The sequence below is a fragment of the Microtus oregoni genome, unplaced genomic scaffold (genome assembly GCF_018167655.1).
Source record: "Microtus oregoni isolate MIOR12 unplaced genomic scaffold, Mior012 000002F_ref0000024, whole genome shotgun sequence".
In the NCBI taxonomy this organism is placed as follows: domain Eukaryota; kingdom Metazoa; phylum Chordata; class Mammalia; order Rodentia; family Cricetidae; genus Microtus; species Microtus oregoni.
Window position 1 is genome coordinate 18104302 of NW_024543061.1, and position 20004 is coordinate 18124305.

At 36.5% G+C, this 20004-nt stretch overlaps 1 protein-coding gene across 2 annotated transcripts in view; it reads right to left on the reverse strand.

Moving 5' to 3' along the window:
• The window catches only part of Ctnna2 (catenin alpha 2), a 1108102-nt gene that overhangs the window by 25113 nt on the left and 1062985 nt on the right, over positions 1 to 20004 (reverse strand). For both annotated transcript variants that reach the window (XM_041679862.1, XM_041679872.1), the window contains exons 16-17: positions 17154 to 17259; positions 11632 to 11766 (exon numbers count right to left, since the gene is read on the reverse strand). In XM_041679862.1, coding sequence (XP_041535796.1) covers positions 11632 to 11766; positions 17154 to 17259 — 241 coding nt within the window. The remainder of the gene's footprint in view (positions 1 to 11631; positions 11767 to 17153; positions 17260 to 20004) is intronic.

Below are 20004 nucleotides of genomic sequence, written 5' to 3' on the forward strand. Positions count from 1 at the left end.
TACAGGCTCAAAAGGAATGACTCCTCTATTAAAAGGATTGAACCTTGCCAAGAGAGAGAGCAAGGGCTATCTGTAACTCTTAAAGCCTGGAACAAAATGTGGGGATTCCAGGTGCCTTGCTTGGAGGTTCCAGTATCCTCTTATGTGAGCTTGGTCAAGGTCTTGATGGCTATGCATGACTCAGTATGTGGTATAAAAGGAATACTTACCTCCTTATTGGGGAACATTCATTGTTGTTGACACTGCAAATTATTACTATTGATTTGCAACCCAATGGTGGGTTGTGTGAATGGCATGATTGAAAAGATAAGCCAATAATCAATGCCCATTTCTATCTTTAGAATTCTTAAATTTTCTTGATATATGCTGTTCTGAAAGAATCTTGTTTGTCTAGTGCAGTGTTTCTCAACTTGTTTGTCATGATCCCTTGAGAGTTTCCATGTAAAATATCCTGCATATCAAATATTTATATTATGATTTATAACAATAGCAAAATTACAGTTATAAAGTACCAACAAAATATTGTTATAGTTGAGGATCACCCCAACAAGAGAAATTGTATTAAAGGGTCTTAACATGAGAAAGGGTGGGAACTACTAGTCTAGCGGAACAGATGAAAAACAAAGCCACATCTTTTCCACAAAAACTATGTTAGTAAAATTAAGATTCTAAATTATAACTTTGGCATTGCCAAAGCCTATTTGCATATGCAGATTGAATAAAATGCCAAATTGTAAATCTTTAATTTTTAATCAGTGCGGTTCAATTCCTGATTCTATTGTCCACTTAACAAATATATGTGAATTATAATAATTACAATACAAATTATGCAAACTTAGCAGGTTTGGAAGCAGTTTGAAACATGAAAGTTACTAAATTCAAATTAATGATAGATTTAACAACATCACTCCCATCCACAGCTTGAAAATAAATGTCAGAGACATTTAAAGAATGTCTTTGAAGAATTCAAAATGAAACCAAAGAAAAGATATCAAGTATGTATGTAGAATGGACTTTCCTTTCATTGGAGTCTCCCTGAGTTAGAGAAAGCAAAAGTTCTGTTACATGGATTTTCATTGCTGTATTACTATATTTCCTTTTTATATAATTCTATGCATAAATTCAGATTCAGCATACAATAGCATTTATTCATGAGATCTTGAAACTAATGGCCATATGAAGTTCCACTTTCAGTTTTACATATTGAGTCATTGATTAGTTGGCTTATCTTAGTTATTATTTTAAATATTTGTAATGTGTCATTGGTTTTAGCTAATAAGCATTGCCTGATATTTTTCTTTGTAGAGAATACACTAGTCAATTAGGGCTATTATTTTCAAAGCTGATTCTGAAATCTTAGGAACTTGAGTCATCTCATGTGTTTCAAAAATTTAAAGGTCATAAAGATTAATGATGCAATTGCCTATTTTCCAATAAACATCTTTAGATTTTTGGCTACACAATAAAGAAGTTATAATTCTGCACCATTAAAATAAAAGAACACAAACTGAGTTAAGTAGTTTATAAATATGGAAACAGAGCATACTGAACTTGGACCAAAATCTTTAAGTATTTCTTAATGTCGGCCTATTGATAATTGGAAACAGAAAACAATTTCAGGAACCCAATGCAAAACTAGGCTGCATCAAAAAGATGCACAATAATACACTGTGCTGACATTTCATGTGAATTTGGTGGGACTGATTGGGAAAATGCCTGTAGTGGTGATATTAGTTAGAACAAGATAACTCAATGACGCTGAATGCAAGCCAAAGGACTAGTTCCTTGACAATGTCCATACACAGTCTGTTCAACTTCAACTGAAATTTTGTTGCGTGCTTTTTCCAAGATATTAAAACAAATGGATGAGGAATATCTTCAAGATAAGACATGAAGTATGTTTAAGGTCAGGCAGAATTTCCTGTCATCACAGCTACTGTGTCCATCTGACCAAGGACATATAGAGAAGCTTTTAAATTCTTTGCATTAATGAATCTAACTTAATTGCTAATACAGAAGACTGAAAAGAGACCACTGGAATGATAGGGGTACTTTAAAATAATGATCTACAGATGCCTTTATAAACTAAATGAACATGAAAAACATGGCCAGGCCAGGACCACACAACTTGAACACAGTGTTATTACAGAAGAAAAGTACCTCAAGAAGAGAAGTCTTAATAAACAATCATAGGGGCATGTTTGAATCAGAAGTACCTAGATAAAGGTATAATTGTTTGGTTTGTTTGTATCGTTGTACTATCTTATCTATAGAAATAAGAGCAGAACAGAATAGATACTTCTTTAAAAATGACCCTGACTGACACCTTTCCAGGATAGTCACTCCCAGTTGCAAAACAGATTTGCCAAAGAAAATGGATCAATGAGGTTAAAACACAGGTCATAGAAATTTGACAGAATTTCTAACTCCAGTTTCAGTCAACTTCCCTATCAGCAAAGCATCTGAATTGATAAAGGTATTCAGAGAAAAGTAATAAGACAACATAAAGTATTAATAATGAGAGGAGTGATTAGCAGTCTCAATTAAGAAAGCTTGCCTTCTAGAAGATAGTATTAAGATGAAGGATTTAAAATGCATATATTACCCAAAAAGAAAGTGATTGCTCAAAATTAGGGTAAGATGATGTGTTCTGAAGCAGTTCAGGAAATCTGAAATAAGAAAACTCCATATTGCCCATCCAGAAGCCTTTCCTATTTATAAGACCATAATGTGTCACATATATCTCTTCTAAGGGCTGTGATCAAAGTCCTATTTGTAAAACATTTAAATTAGGCTGAAGAAAGCACTTGACAAAATCATCTATAGGGACAAAATGTAGACTAAAGGAAGTGAAACACACTTTCATTTTCAGAATTCAGTGAACCAAGAGAAAAGTAAAGACAGAGGTAGCCATCAGAAGGTACCCTTCCATCCTAGCAGAGAATCTTGAACATCCCAGCAAGCTGAGAAACTACGTAGAAAAAGAGATGGGATACATAGTCTAATAAAAAACACAACAAATAGAAAATATCCTCCATGGTAATTACTTGCTAGTAAAGACTAAGAAGCTTCGAATGACTTGAGTCAACTCATACTGCTTGCTGTATTTTCACATAGTATACCTGTGAGAGGGTCAATGGATGCTGAATTCAAGAAATCAGAAGCTATCTGATGTGGGTGAGAAATGAAAGAAATTCCTTGATTGTTAGTCTGCCACTGGAAATTAGGTTTACCCCAACACATGTTTTGTATGAAAGCTATTCCATCTCTAGGTTCCCATATTTCACTAACCATGGTCACAGAGCTCATCAGAACCTAAGAAACCCTCCATCAAAAATGAGGCATTCTGGTAGAACTTTTACACTAAATCATGAGAACAGTTGCATAAACACTGATACTGCTTAGAAAACTAATCTTTTCAGAACTTCAAAAGATCTAGTACTGAAAAGAACCCATCCTGTCAGCTTTGCTGTTTTCTTGGGCTTTTTGTATAATGGAAAAATATACACAAAAAACAACAATGGAATCCCCAGATCATCTTTAGTATATGGTTTAATATTGAGTTTCTTAGTTTTATCTACTTGATATTTATATCAAGTTTTATACTTCATCTGTTTCTTTCAGTATTGTTCCTTCAGCATAGAAGTTTTGCTGGGGGAAATTCAGAGTAGAAATGGGGGGGGGGAATCACCATACATTAGCAAACAAAGTATTGTTTAGTTATAAACCGATTATAAATAACTGTTGCAAACATTGATGAATCTTATTGGAAAACCAGAAAGTCAAGACTGTATTTCTATGCACTTTATTCAGTGAAACCTTGACCTCCAAAAATTATTTGGCTTATGGTCATGGAGCAATAACACATGAAACCGCTCTTATATATTCACAATTGTATAAAAGGTTTCCTTTGCAATACTTATTTAAGCATTATTTTAAACACTTCTTGTACTGGACACCAAACACGAGGGCCCTGAGCTTGCCAGGCAAATGCTCTACTGCTGAGCTAAATCCTCAAGTCCTATTTAAAAGTATTGCTTTAAAAATGTACAATAATGAAGATTTTGAAGTAGAACTTTAAAAAAAAAGCTACTACATGTAAAACAGTCCTCAGGATTAGAACATTCCTTACATTAACCTTTTATAAGGAAGTATGGCTTCCATAAGTTTGTCTAGGTTCCACAGATATTGCAAGATATAGCCGATTATCTCCCCCCTCATTTAGCTAACTCCCATGTATACAATTTCTAAGTTTTTATATTATTGTTAATCGGTTGCCAAATAATTTTCAGAATATCAGCTGGATTCTAAAGCATTCGTTGATAATAGATTAAGGTGTTAATTATTTGTTTTGCTTTTCCTTAGAGGCTCTCATGACTTGAAAAGTGTTAGAGACTGAAAGGAATAAGTGGTGATGCTGAGAAATCTGGGATCAATACATTCTGTGTAAAGCCATTAGCCACTTTTAATCTTATAAACAACAAGGTCTTTGTAATAATTGCTTTTAATTGTCAACTTGATAGGATCAAGAATAATGTGGGAGTTGGAACTCTGGTCATGTCACTGGCGGATTTCCTCGATATTTGTTAAATGCCATAGCAAGACATTTTAACTACATATGGGACCATTTTCAGGGCAGGGCAACCAGTATGGCATAACTGGAAAAAGTGAACAAAATCACCATTTGTCCTCTCTGCTTTCCTAGTATTGGGTACACTGTGATCAACTTAGTCAATCTCCCATTGCCTTGATTTCCCCAACATGATGGTCTGTACTCTTGATCTGTGATGTATTAAATCTTTTGAACCTTAAACTGCTCTTCGCCATGGGATTTCATTCCACTAACAGAAAATTAAACTAATACAGTCCTCAAAGTAAACTAAAAATAACTAGTCAGTCCTATACAAGTTTAGGTAATGCCACCGAATGAATCTGGTGAAATCAAATATAGCTCCATCATAAGCATGTTATTTGTCTCTTGTTCTGGCTTTCCCATAGAGAGTGTCTTCTTTTCAAGTGAGTGCATTAAAACTTAGGTTTTTGTATGTATAAAATAATTCACTAATACCACTGCCACTGGTTTCACTCTTTCCATGAGCAATTTCTTTTAATAAGCAGTACAGCGGTTTGAATGAAAAAAAAAATCTCTAATAGTATTCGGATGCTTTGTCCACAGTTGTAAGCAACGTATTGATTGAGAATTTATGGAACCTTTAGAAGGTAGAAACTTGTTAGCATTATTACATTACTTACTGGTGGGAGCTTTGAGGGTTTGTCACAGCACCCCACTTCCTATTCTTCCTTCCCACTTCCTACTGTTGTGCCTTCCTCAACATTAGACTCTCTCCCTTATGTTGCTTTCGGTTATGGTATTTTATTACAGCAACAGAGAAACAAATGAAAACAAATAAAGCCTATTGGTAACCTAAGAACTCCAGTCACAGAGTATATAACTGAAGAGCTGGTGTAGAGTAAATCAGTGTCCCATCATCTTTATAGCAAAGGGCTGCTTGAATTTAGACTGGCACTATATCAAGGTAACCAACACCCCAGATCCCTATAACACCCAACACCTAAGGAGAATTTTTAAATTTTGGATTCTCTGGTTTTTCAAAAGTATAAGTTTGATCAGGTTATGTGCCATGTTTATGCCCTGGAGAGAATGACATTTTGCTGAAAAAAAAGTAACAGTTATTTTTGTCCTAGACAATTTGTGAAAAAAAATCAATACCTTAAATGCACTGATATGAATACAAGTACAAAACAGAATGGAGAAATCAGAATGTAAGTACACATTGAAGTTTTGCCATCCTAATAGATCGGAGGTGAGGCTTTAGGGAGAAAGTCTACATCATGTGACAGCTCATATTACCAACAAAATGTGTATTAAGAATTGTTTCCATTTTGTAGTTGATAAATGACTGTTTGGTTTTCTTAGTGCTGCACAGTACATGCTACCCAATATAGATTTATTATCTGGAATTTATGCTATTTTACTCTCTATAAATATATACATGACACAAGTTTGTAGATCAAGGAAGGTAAGTCCTTTAAACTTGAATACTTAATGACCCACTGGTTAGAAGATCAGAATAAAATTCTTCTGAATTGCCATGAATTTCTTAAATGCATATAAGCATACAAATGTGCTTTAATTCCAGGTGGAAATAGCTAGCAATTTAGGTTTTTCCCCCCATTACTGCTATGATTTGATCACTGGAGATAATCAAGAATAGACTATAGCTAGAATCAGAAGATATTTTAAGAACTCCAAAATAGGAGATGCTTAAGCATAAGTCTGCACAGTTGGATGTAATGGTTGTCCCACAGACTATTTCATTCTGTTACAAAATACTACAGAAATGCAGACTTGCTCAAATAAAATGTTGCCCTGATCAACTAGTCATACATACATATTTATATATGTATTATGAATGTATTTATATGACATTACACATTTTCTTTTTTATAAGTTGCTTTATATTAGATTATATATACCAGCCATTAGACTCTTTCATACTGAGGGAAGAAAAAGGAAATATGAAGTATATGTGTTTTTTTGGTACATATAAATGTGTATCGTTACTTACATGCTATAGTCAGGATGGACTTGAAATTTAAAGTATTTTATAGAACATTATTCATCACTCACTGTGACTATTCACCTTCATCTTGTATCTGAATTTGCTAAATGCATAAGGTAAAATATGCACGACAAGAATGACTTTCAACTGGGCCAGTGAGATGGTCAGCCGGTAAACATGCTCAGCACACAAGTCTGATGAACTGAGTTCGATCCCCAGAACCCACTTACAGGTTGAAGAAGGGAACTGATGCCACAAAATTGACCTCTCACTTCCATGCCATTGCTATAGCACATACAGGCACCACCATACCATACACAGTAATGAATAACTTTTCATTGTTTCCTTATTCAGTATACTGAGTGTAGCTCTCAGACGTGATCAGAGAAGTTTCCTTTGCGCAGTGGACTGTGGTTAACACAGAATCTCACAACTGATCAAAGAACCAAGAAAAATATCCATGGAGTGCTCAGCCACAAATGAGACGTGGATGTCACCACCTTCTCCCAAGGATCAGAGAACATCATGGAAGTGAAACTGTGTCTTATGCACACAGTGGGACCACTGCATTCATGTACTCACTGTTGTGGCCAACTGCACAAGCCCTACACAAGAGAAAGTCAATCACAACAGTTTCAGCCTAGAAGGCTGAGTAACTATTGATATGTAGTGCCTTCTGAGGAAGGGAGGATTTGTCTTCTTTAGGGAAGTTCTGGTAGGTTAACTACACTCCAGTGAATGGCCCCATACCCATGCATTTATGTGTAGTACAAGGTGGATTAAGTGGGGTACTTAGAAGAAAGATAAATATATAGAAAGATAAGTACAGACAGACAGACAGTCAATAAATAAAAAGAGAGAGAGAGAGAGAGAGAGAAGGAAGGAAGGAAGGAAGGAAGGAAGGAAAAGAAGGCTCAACAGTTCAGAGCACTTGGGTTAAGTTCACCCACATGGTGGCTCACATTAGCAACTCCATTCCCAGCAGATCTGAAACTGTCCTTTAGCCTCCATAGACAGGTAGGCAGACAAACATGTAAGCATTCATATGTATATATAAAATATAAACCATTTAAAAGTTTGTTTCTTTTTTCAAATAAAGAGAACAAAATCTTAGGAGTTGGCAGGACAAGAGTAGATTTAGATATGTAAAGGGAGGATTTGGTAAACATGATCAAAATACATTGTTGAAAATTCTGAAGTAAACAATGCTAAATTTTTTAATCCAGATAAGTACTTTATTATAACATGGTCCACTCAATGAACTAAGCAGAGTTCACATGGGACTGAAATGGCAAGCCTGCATGGGTCTATACCAGATTCTGTTTGTATATGTTAAGGCCGTTAGTTTGGTATTTTGTGGTACTCATAACAGTGGATGTGTCTCTAACTCTTTTGCCTGTTCTTGAGACTCTTTTGCTCCTTGTTCACCACTGATTGGAGGGCCTTCACCTTGTATTATTCTATCTTATTTTGTTCTGTTTGATTGTCATATCTTAGAGGCCTATTGTTTTCTGAAGAGGAAACATAGAGGGAGTTTATCTCAGGAAGAGAGGAAACAGAGGGAGCCAGGAGGAGTGGAGGGATGGGGAACCCTGTTTGGGATGTATTATAAAAAAGAAGAATCTATTTTCCATTAAAAGAAATAATCAAAGTAACATTTACATTTTTAAAAAACTTTGGCTCAGAGCTCTGAAGAGTTGATACAGTTGGTGAAGTGACTCCCTTACAAGCATAAAGACTTCAGGTCTATCTCCGACACCATATGTAAAGCCAAGCATTGTGGTTTGTGCCTGTGACGTAGACTGAAGGACACAGAGACAAGTAAGTCTCTGAAACTCATTTCTGGGCCACCCAGCTTAGCCAAATCAATGAGTTTCAGTTTCGCTGAAAGAAACTTTCTCAAAAAAATAAAGGTGGAGAGTGACTGAGGAAAGGCAGCCAGTTTTGGCCTCTTTCCACACGCATGTTCACACATGTGTACTATTACTCACTTGCACACCTGCACAACACTAGCAGACACTTTAAAAAGACAAAAATACAGTTGCCTCCCATAATGATACATTGCTGTCATGTCTAACAGACTATTACACTAAATTAATTTAGTACATTGTGGTAAAGTTTCTCCCCTGCTCCTTTTTACTTCTTGCTTTATTCCTCTTTTTCCCTTTTATCTTTTTTCCACTTAAAACAGACTTAAAACTTAAAATAACACTAAATTAAGTTAGGCTAGCTCATACTTAAACTGGGTAATGTCTAAAATCCATTTTTGCCCCAATATTTATAGAATTCTTTTGACTTTAAAAATTGTGTATTATTTTATTTTATTTATAACTAAATTGAACCTATCGGAACACAAATATATCTACAACCTTGAAATTTAATAAGAGCTGCACCATTGAGCTGTTCAAAATTGTGTAAGCCAACATAGAAAATAGATTTCCAGCAGAGATTGAGAGCTTTTCAGACAGATGTGAGGATGAATCCCCAAAGATGTTCATCTTGGACTGCTTCATTTCTGTAATTTCTGTCATGACTCAGAAAGAGCTTTTTATGCCCATTCTTTCCCATAATTAGTTGAGTTTTCCTTCTCCACCATTTCAATTCAAAAGCAAACATAGTAAAACAGGCTGATTCCAACTAATCTACATAGAATCACACAAAACATCAATATGCTGACATAGTACATACATGTGTACTTTATTTTAACATGTGTTCACCACGGTAGCATAAAACATGACTTGTCTTCTCAAACTCAATTTCTCTTGCAGACTACAGATAACCTATCCAAATCTCTATTTACTTGGCAGAGATGTAGACTTCCTCGAAGTTTTCATATATTTAAAGGAAGAACTCCATGGATATGGGGAATATAAGCAAAAGGACAAAATTATCTCCTTTTTTATTATATGCGAATCAGTGACCTCTCAAAACCTGAAGCAATGTTATCCCAATGGAGAACAATGCAAACATGTTCCACAACACTGGTGCAATTTTCTTGGCAAAATAATTGAAAATTTGTGTGTACGGGGTCTCAAATCCTTGACTTTCTGGACTTTGAAGGCAGTCATTTGTGGCTATTTTGCACAGTATGTTCACTGCTTTTTAAACTTTTTTCACTTTTAGCTATCAGTGAAAAGGATGAAGAATCATGTGAAAGCAGAAGTGGGAAAGACAGCAGGCTACAGATGCAGATGTGGCACCACACAGCAGTCAAGCTTGGAAACAAAAGCCATGAGGTCGTCCAAGTAGGAGCATAACTGAGCAGTATGACAGCCAATGTTCATAATGCACTTGACTCTGGATTATCATACAGTTACATAGCATTCCTCTAAAGAAGCCTTCTCCCATGCAAAGATCTATGAACTTTGTCAGTAAGACTCGAGGATGAAACAGGCTTCTTGACAGTGTTCTTCATCTCAAACACCTCTGCAAACGCCAACAGTGCAAGTGATTCAAAGCCATGATGGTTTGGACTACATCTACATGACAATAGGACAATGGAAATGAAGCTCTGGAGGCAGTGACAGACAATGGAGGCTGAGAAGTTGATGGACAGCAGCTCTGCTAGGGAAAATATTTGCTCAGGTGAGAGTGATGAAATTGGAGATCCACAAGGATACACTGAGCATCCATGTCAATCCTAAGATTTGAAAAGTCACAAATGGAAGCACATGAGGCAAGCTGAACAGAAAGCACTTGGTTTCACAGGTGCTATGAACAAATGGGAACAAAAGCAGAGTGGTATGGAAAACTGTACCATCAAGGCTAAAGATCAGAAAGGAAGCAAGGGAGATGCAATGTTCTGATCACTTCTTTGGCAAGAGAGAATTGATCACCACCAGATAGACAGAAGGACACACTGCAAGACAGATAGTTCTTGGTTGTGGAAGAATGTTGAAGCAGGACCATTTTGGAAATGCAAAGAGGTGACTGTGCTTTGGGAAGAGGCACAAAATAGCCAACTGACTGAGCTCTAAGGTACGAGTGCATGGAACGGACTTTCCAGATGGGACCTCCATGCCAGCCAGACCAGCTCTTTCCCCAGCTATGTTTTCAGCAAGGCAAGCCACACAGGAACAGAAACACTTGCCTTGAAGATGGTGGATGCTTATCCACAGAGATTGACCAAACAGTAGTGTTGACTCTCCAAGACAACAGAAATGATTTCAGAAGGGACTGAATATTTGCTCACATTTATCATGCTGATAGGGTTTTTGTTCCTGCTCAATCCACAGGTACAGTGGCTGCATCGTGGGTAGCTGGGAAAAGAACTAAAGGTGGCATGGCCACACTTTGGAACATGGAAATCATTATAAGTGACACCCTGTGTTGAGAGAAGGGGGATGAGGGAGGAGAAGAAGCCAAGGTGAAGAATCTCAACACAAACATTTGGAAATCTTGCCAAGAAACCTTGATTCTTCTAAAAGTTCCTTGAACTTTTTTGTTCCAGTTCTTTGATGGAAATGGTTTAGAAAATAATATTCTTTGAAAAGGGAAATATTAGGGTGATCTACCAAAGAATATATAACAGTGTCTGATAACTATGTAGGGTTTTGGCAACAGCACATCAATATTTATTAAAATGAAACAATTGACTGTCAAGGGTTACTGATAACCTAGTATGCATTGGAACCTGATATATATCTCATTCGTCTCTAACATGTGAACATAGTCCACATTTAGAGAGGCTGGCTCCTGAGCAGAGAATGAAAATTACCAGCACTAACAAAAGGGAAGCTGACTCACAATGAGTAAATATTCAAAAGCCCCCCAATAATTAGAATAGTCACAGCTCGGCAATGAGTTTCCAGACTATGAAATTAGTTTTCTTGTGAAGAATGGAGATTTTACAAGGCTAGTATAAACATGGGGTAATTGGGAAATCAAATTGCTCTTTGTGAGCTATTGTAAGGTCTGGAATAATGGTGATAACAATTTTTTAAGCTGTGAATCACTGTCATTTGGTGTTTTTTAGCAGTACTGTTGCCAAGAACGCTTGCCTTGGAAGTACAGCAGTAGGAACTTGACATTGTGAATCCCAGCTTACCCCTGACACAATGAGCTCTCCTCCCAGATTCTGAACCTCTGCCTTCACTTTGCTGCAAATGTTAAGCTGATGGCAATACAAGGCAATCCGTTGAAGGTAGGCTAATAAATCCTGCTTACATGCTGAATCAGGACACTATAAAACAAAAAAAAAAAGTGGTATCAATTAGTAAGTGCTCTTCAGTTTCTAACACTTACCGTTTAAAAGCCTTTGGTGTCACATACTTAATTACATTCATTTAACTCTGCTTTTTCGTGATGCACTGGAGAAATGCCACAGTCAACCGTTTCGAGTGGTTAGCTCCACTTTGATAAGATTTTACCCATGAACTCTCAGCTTCTATGGTTGCTTGCATAAGAACTGCACAATGCCACATGAGTTAACATTCCAGCACAAGTTGAGGGTGGGCTCACAAATTCCTTTCTAACTTTAGCTGAAGAGCTACAGAAAGGCCAGGGCTGTGTACAGAAAGGGAGTCAGATTTCTTGAATGACAAGTCCCTGGTAGCTACCCATGCTGTAAATGTCAGTCTATACCCATGGGCAACACTAAATATGTGATTTGATATATATGAACACACATGTAATAACAATAAACTATGAGAAGTAACTAAATGAAGAGGATGTGAATTTGACAAGATGAGTTCGGAGGGACACACACAAAAAAATGCAAAAGGTTAGGAAAAAGGGGCTATATCATCAAATGGCATTAGACTCATGTATGCAAATATATATATATATATATATATATATATATATATATACCAAATTACTCTTTTAAAATGAAAAAACCCAGAGGGCCTATAAAGAATGATTTACGAAATCTTATTAGGATACCTATATTACTTGAGGTTATGTTGTAACTACAAGAAAACTACTATTTTACAGCTTTTTGGTTTGTTTGTATCTAGTTTTCTTCTACTTTTTCAGCATGAAGACACAGAGATGAAAAACTAATGAATACCGAAATGCAGTACTTGTGACAGTTTGTTCCAAAGCATGGGGTTATCTGTGGAGGGGGAGATTTCAATTCAAGTAGTTAAACAGAGGACCTTTTTTTTTTTTCTTTTCATTTTCTAGAGTGTGCCCCAATTTACTAGGTCTATGTATTTTATAGATTTTCCCTATTTACCAAAAATTTTAGCAGCATACTAAACTTCCGTCACAAGAGAACTCTCAAATGGACTCTGGTCCCTATAACAGAAGGATCTAATAGGCTATATTTAAAACTAGGTAAAATGCCCCTTAAGAATAGCAACAGAGTCCTTCAACTAAAGACAGTTCCCTTGGAAGATTAACTTTCAGTGTAATGTAAGTAGATAGATACCCATCAAGTGCACACACATATGAGCTATCCATTTCTGTAAATATTTCCAATATCTTTCTAAAATGTTTTTTGGCCTTCTATGTCAATGGCTACTGAGTAAATAAATTATTTATTTTGCTATTAAATGTTTAGTTTGAGATGATTCCAGGTCATTGTTCTGGTTAAATTTTGTATTTGTAAATTTATATACCTACATATAAATATACCAATATATTTAGTATTTGTATTTCATATTAATTATATACATATAATATTGGATATATGTGTGTATGTATGCATGCATAATATTAGAACCAAGAGCTGAACTTGAAGCAATTCAATGGTAGAGCATTCAGTTACTCTGTTTACTACAAAAATCATTGTAAATAGCACTCATATGCTCTATCTCCTAATCTAGAAATAAGTTTAGAATCCTTTCCCTGTCTCTCTCTCTCTCTCTTTCTCTCTCTCTCTCTCTCTCTCTCTCTCTCTCTCTCTCTCGTGTGTGTGTGTGCATGCACAAGGTTCAATCCTGTCAAAAACCAACACAGCATAAGAGTATGGGAGAAAGACTGATCTGAGTTTTCTATAAGCATCAGGAAGGGAATTCTTTCAACACCATGGAACCATTTATATGATGTAACCATTTATTTAGTAAAAAATAAATAAAAGCATTTCTTTTATACATAACACCTATTGTTGTGATATTTTTCACTAAATGTGTTTATCAAGAAAGCATCCCACTGAGACTGTTTTTAGTTTTCTACAAGTACTTAATACTGTAATATTTATCCTACTCCCGAGACCCATATACTGGAATGAATTAACTTTAAAATGATATCTCCCCAGAGGGCTGACAATGGTTTCAATACAAATACCTTACAGCAAATTAAACCTAGAGTTCTATCTCAGTGGAACAGTAATTAAAAATGCAGTGGTCCGTAAAGCATTTATATTGCATGCATATCTCAAATCTTCATAAAAATATTTTCAGGCAAAGTGAAAGCAACCAATCCGGTCCTTGGTAATATTCTGTTCATTATTTAAACTTAGCTAGTAAGAACATAGCTGGTTTGTTTTATGACCTTTTTAAAGGTAATGACAGAACAATAGAAATTCAGAATACCCTCTATACCTGAAAAAGCGATCCAGGATTTGAAAAAGAAACACACTGTGAAGATAAAATTTTAACAAAATTCCAGATATTTCATAGATAATGACTATAAACATACACAAAAGACATGGGATTATTCTTCATTTACTATAAAAATCAGTGTTAATAGCACTCAAATGTTCTGTCTCCTGATCTAAAAATAAATCCTCCTGTCTCTCGCTGTCTGTCTCTCTCTGTCCCTGCCCCCTCCCTTATGTGTGTGTGGGATATGCATGCAAGCATGTGTATGTAAGAGTGTGTGTGTATTCATATCGTGTTTACTAGCTATCAAATCTGTTTTGGAAAAACGCCTCAAAATTACATTGCCAATTAAGATCCTAAACAGTAAAAATAAAATAGAAATTAAAACTGCGACTATGGAACTTAACGCACCTAAATGTACTGAGAAATACTTTCTTTTTTATTTTTTATTACTTTAATAATACTAGGAATCAAAATTTCCACTTCCTCCTCTCTACCCACTTCCCTCCTGCTCCCCCACTTACCCTCCTCCCCTGCCCCTCCAGTCCTAAGAGAGGGCAGTATACCCTGCCCTGTGGGAAGTCCAAGACCCTCCCCTCTCCACCCAGGCCTAGGAAGGTGTGCATCCAAATAGACTAGGATCCCAAAAAGCCAGTACATGCCATAGAGACAAATCCCAGTGCCATTATCATTGTCTTCTCAGTCGGCCACAATTGTCATCCACATTCAGAGGGTTTAGTTTTGGGGTGGGGGTGGGGGTGGAGTGGGGGAAGGGGAGAGGAAGACAGCAAAGGGAGAAGAGGAGGGTTGGGGAGAGCTTGGGGGAGTGGGATGGTTAAAATCAAGGAAGGACAGATATGGGAGCAGGAAAGAAGATACCTTAATTAAAGAAGGCATTATGGGGTTGGCAAGAGACTTGACTCTAGAGGGGGCCCCAGATGTCCACAGAGATGTCCCCACCTAGGACCCTGGGTAGTGGAGGAGTGGGTACCTGAACTAGCCTTGTCCCGTAGTCAGACTGATGGCTATCTTGAATATCACCATAGAACCTTCATCCAGGGACAGATATATAGAGAGACAAAGTCCCATATTGGAGTACTGGACTGAGCTCCCATGGTCCAGTTGAAGAACAGAAGGAAGGAGAATGTGACCAAGGAAATCAGGACCACAAGGAGATGATCCACCCACTGAGACAGTGTGCCTGAACTAATGGGAGCTCACCAAAGCCAGCTGGAATGGGACTGAATGAGTATGAGAAATACTTTCAAACATGGATACTGAGTGTGTAATGAAAAAGCCATTCAAATTCCATTCAATTTTTACTCCCAGAAAAAAAAATAAAATCCTGTATGAGAAGAGAACTTTTATAGTCACTCCAACATTTCTTGGGGCTCTACACATCCCAATGCCCGCCAACATTCTCAGATTAAGCCCAGGTAGGTCCTCTGCTTTCTTTTTCTCTTGTGTGAGCTCTCTAAAATATTTATGAAAGTTTCTAAAAAAAAAATTTCAGCCGAATACACTGAAGCCTGACAGTTGATGTAATGCTGACATCAGTAACAGCAAAGGTTTGGTTTTCAGTTGCTACAAATGATAGCAATGTTTATTTGGGTAACAAGGAAAATAATCTGAAATTATGATAATAATGAAATTTCCAAACCAGTAAGTTTCTCAGAAACATCCCATTAAGTTACCCATCATGTATAAATACAATTAAAATGGGAAATTTTTAGTTTTTACTGTATGTTTTATATTAGTTGTTGAATCGTCTGGTTGGAGTGGTAAAACTTCACAAGGTCAGTGTATTTACTAGGTATTTTGACGTTAAACCTGGCATGTTGGAAAGAAAGTAAATAGAAGAACAACCTAATGTTAAAAAATAAGAGACTTTTTTTTTTTTACTGGGGAGCTACCTCCTGAAACACATTCATATTCATTATGGAGTTTCTATGTATTGAATGAGAGTACACATCATTTTTATTTCAGAACCTCATTTTGTATTGTAGAGTATATTCGCTTTGAAGTAGTTCAGACTTCAAAGTAGTTCAGACTGTTGACTCTTCTTAACTAAAGAGATAATCAGTTATCTGGCAATGCCCACTGCCTAATGTACCCTTACAAGGAATGTTCTAGCAACAAGACAAAGAGATGGGTTCTGAAATTCTAGTTCAAGCCAGTCTGAATGGAAATTGCTGAAATATAATCAAATAGTCTATGTGAAACAGAGAAGACTCCAACGAGGCATCCTGTGAAGACACATGTGAGGCTTTGAGGATTTCATTTCTCTGGGATATAGTTGACTCTGTGTAAAAGTATATATTTGAAATCTAGATTGTCCTTGGTTATAAGATTAGTCTATTTTATAGCAGAGCATAACTTATTCTGAATTACAGGGTATTATAGTAAGATCAGTGTTTACTAATGGGAGTCATGCTTTCTTACTATCGCATGGTTAACTCTTTTGTCAGCTAGCCACAGGCTAAAGTCATTTGAGAAGATAGAACTTCCGCTGAGGAAACACCCCCATGCAGTTGGCCTATAGGAAAACTTATCTAGCATTTTCTTTCTTTCTTTTCTTTTTGCTTTTTACTTTGTTGGTCTTTTTGTTTTTGTTTTTTTGTTTTTGTTTTTTAAAACAGGGTTTCTCTGTAGCTTTGGAGCCTATCCTGGAACTCTCTCTGTAGACTAAACTGGCCTTGAATTTACAGAGATCTGCCTGCTCTGCCACCGGAGTGCTGGGATAGAAGACATGCACCACCACTTCTGGGCATGTCTGGCATGGGAGACCACTGGGCAGTGCCATCTCTGAGCATATGGTCCTGGGATTTCTGCCTTATCTTGTTTTGTTCCCTTATTGTGATATATAATTGGTTTTCTGAGTGGGGAAGGCTGGTTTAACTTGCCACTCTTAAGCATTTGATGCATCTACTGAGTTAAAGTTACTTTGCCATGAACTCAGCCTCAGCGGAAAGCCAATTTACAAAATATTAGGAACTATCTCCAAATGCATATTTCATCGGGTGCATAAAACTGGTCCCAGAACGCTGGTACTAATTAATTCCCACTCTTTCTTTTGTATTACCTGATCAGCCACAGCGCGGGCTAATTTGTCCATTCGAGAGCCTGCTTCTGCAATCTTCTTGGCAGCATTAATGACATCAGACGTATTTTTCAATGGGCCTTTGCCTCTGAAAAATATATAACATAATTAGAATTCAACTCAATAACTGGCAACACACAAACCTCCTACATTCTTAGTCCAAGATGCTAGTTCTGTATTTAATGAGGTCTGGCCCTGTTATTGAAAATTTCAGTGTTTCTTTGACTCACCCCAACCTCCAGGTTGTTAGTCTACCATGTTTCCTTGTGTGTATGGGGGGGGGGGGAGGTCTCCTAATTTCATATACACATTCACATTTATCTTTCTACTATCTTTCAATATTCCTCCATTAAGATGGTCATCACAGGAGGAGGGGACTTCAGAACTTAATGGTTTTCACATGCCAGAAGCTATCATACACCATACCTCGCTGTGTGTATATGCAGCAATTGGTCACATCACATTCACAGCCAGGAGACAGGAAATGATAGTTGCATGCTGGGGCTCAGCACACTTTCTGCATTTACCAGAATCCTATGCCCAGGGAATGGGCCCTCATGGGATTAAGGTGCTTCTTCCCATATCAATTAACAAAATCAACATAACCCCCCACAGACATCTCCAGAAGCAATCCTTAACCTACACAGCCCTTTATTTCCAATGTGAATCCAGATTCTGCCAAGTTATCAGGTAGCAGCAAGCATCACACTAATCCAAACAAGTGCTAAGAAATGAATTCTAAAACAGAAACAGTCTAAACCAACTAAGAACAGATGCATAGTCATCCATACAGTGCCCAGCACCTTCATTTTATTTAGCTCAAGTCAGTATGGCACCTTGTGAAGCACTTGCCTCTTAATCATAATTTAGAAATATTTGACCAGAATTTCAGGAATTGCAAAGTTCCCAATATCATGTATTTTGTGTTTCTGGTAACTGATATGTGAACAATTGTACTAAACATTATGATTGCAAATGCTCCTAATGCTTGCAGCATCCCAACATGTTCACATATAGTTTTCAATTAGGTAGGTAATTAAATAGTATATTACTCAATCAACTTCCCTCTTATTTTAAATGCTGATTTAAAAGGAGGGAAAATGTTATTGTACCATGAACCTTTAAGTAAATATAGCATATAAATTTCCACTTTCTTGGGAGGTAAATAAAGAATAGATTGAACATGCTTATGCTTAGTTTTTAGCAGATTAAATTTCCTTAGTTTTTAGATTAGATTTTCTATGATCCTTTATTCCTCATATCTAAAATTCAGTGCATTTTGAAAGCACCAAAATTGCCTGCCTGTGTTATAAATGTGGTGAGACCCAGAGAGAAGCCACTCAGAAGCAACTTATTTAGACAACATATAGTTCTAAGAAGAGGGCAATGACCACGATTGTTATGTAGTATTACAAAATGTGAGACTTAAAATAGTTTCCATCAGATAAAGGTTAATGAAGTGTGTGTTGCATTGCTTCACCCCAGTTCTCATTTGGGAATTTGTTTTTCTATATTAATATCTGGAAATAAAAGAGAAGTTCCTATTACTATTGAGGCACACATGCCAGAGAAACCTAGCCAACCTGAGTCTTCCAGAGAATACATTCACTTTTCACTAGCCATTAAGATTTTTCAAGTGCAAGCAAGATGGGATTCCACAAATGAATTTTGTATAATGTGGATGAGGTAAAGATTCTGTGACAGTCTGGCTCTTGTTCCAACAGTGCTTTTAATTATCATTTCTAAGTAGCTTCCTTCCTTTTGTTGTATTTCTTCCATGATTATTTAAAGGACAGATTAAACAAACAAAAAATGTCATCACTTAAAAATGTTAACATGTTATGTATTTCTCTGTAACTTTCAGACTGTAGAAAGTCTCTTCTAAGCTTTACTCTGATATGATACCTGTTAGCCTTTGCCTTTATCTAAACAGCACCATTGAAAGCTTAGTGGTTGCTTTATTTTTCGTTGCCTAAAAATATGTGTTTGTTTACTTCAAGTATTTTGAAGTGGAGTATGCCTTCACTCCAGTTCCAAGGGATCTTATGTTTTCTTCTGGCCTCTGTGGACACTTGCATATGTTTGTGATGCATATAAACTCACACAACTATACATATTAAAAACACAAATACATATACATACATACACACATACATATTTACATACTTATATAATTCCAAAGGATCTCAAAATATGTCTCCTAATAAACCTTAAAAGATAAATTTTAAAAACTTATGAGAATGTTCTAAGTTAGGAAGGAATAGCTTTAGAGACATTGCATTTACTTGAGGCCCAGATGCTTGTCTGTGGCCACAGTGAATACCCAGTATGATTAGTTTTTATTCCACAAGTGACTCTAGTTCACGCACTCATTGGCACCACAATGATAAACAAAAGTTTACGACTCCAGTTTCCACACTAGAAGTTCAATTTGAACTTATAGTTCAAACTTATAGTTAGAAGCTGTGTTAGAGGATCAGAAAGGGTCATAAAAGAAAACAAATATTTCATGGTAACACATACACTCATTTTTGAGTGGAGCATTGACAGTCATGGAGAAAGACTAAGGGACACTCCCAAATGATATCTGTTCTCAGAAAGAAATGGTCTAGAAACCCAAGAATACACAAAAATGCAATCATGTTTATTGGCATTAAGAATAAATGATCATGAAATAGAATTGAGGAAGCAACTCAGAATTGGCATAGCTCATATGTTAGTGTCTGCCCTGTATAAATAAGGCTCTGGGTCCAATCCTCTGACACAAAAGAATTTTTTTTTACAAATTCCACTAAATAGACACCAAGAATAATAAATAAAGAGTAAACATAAT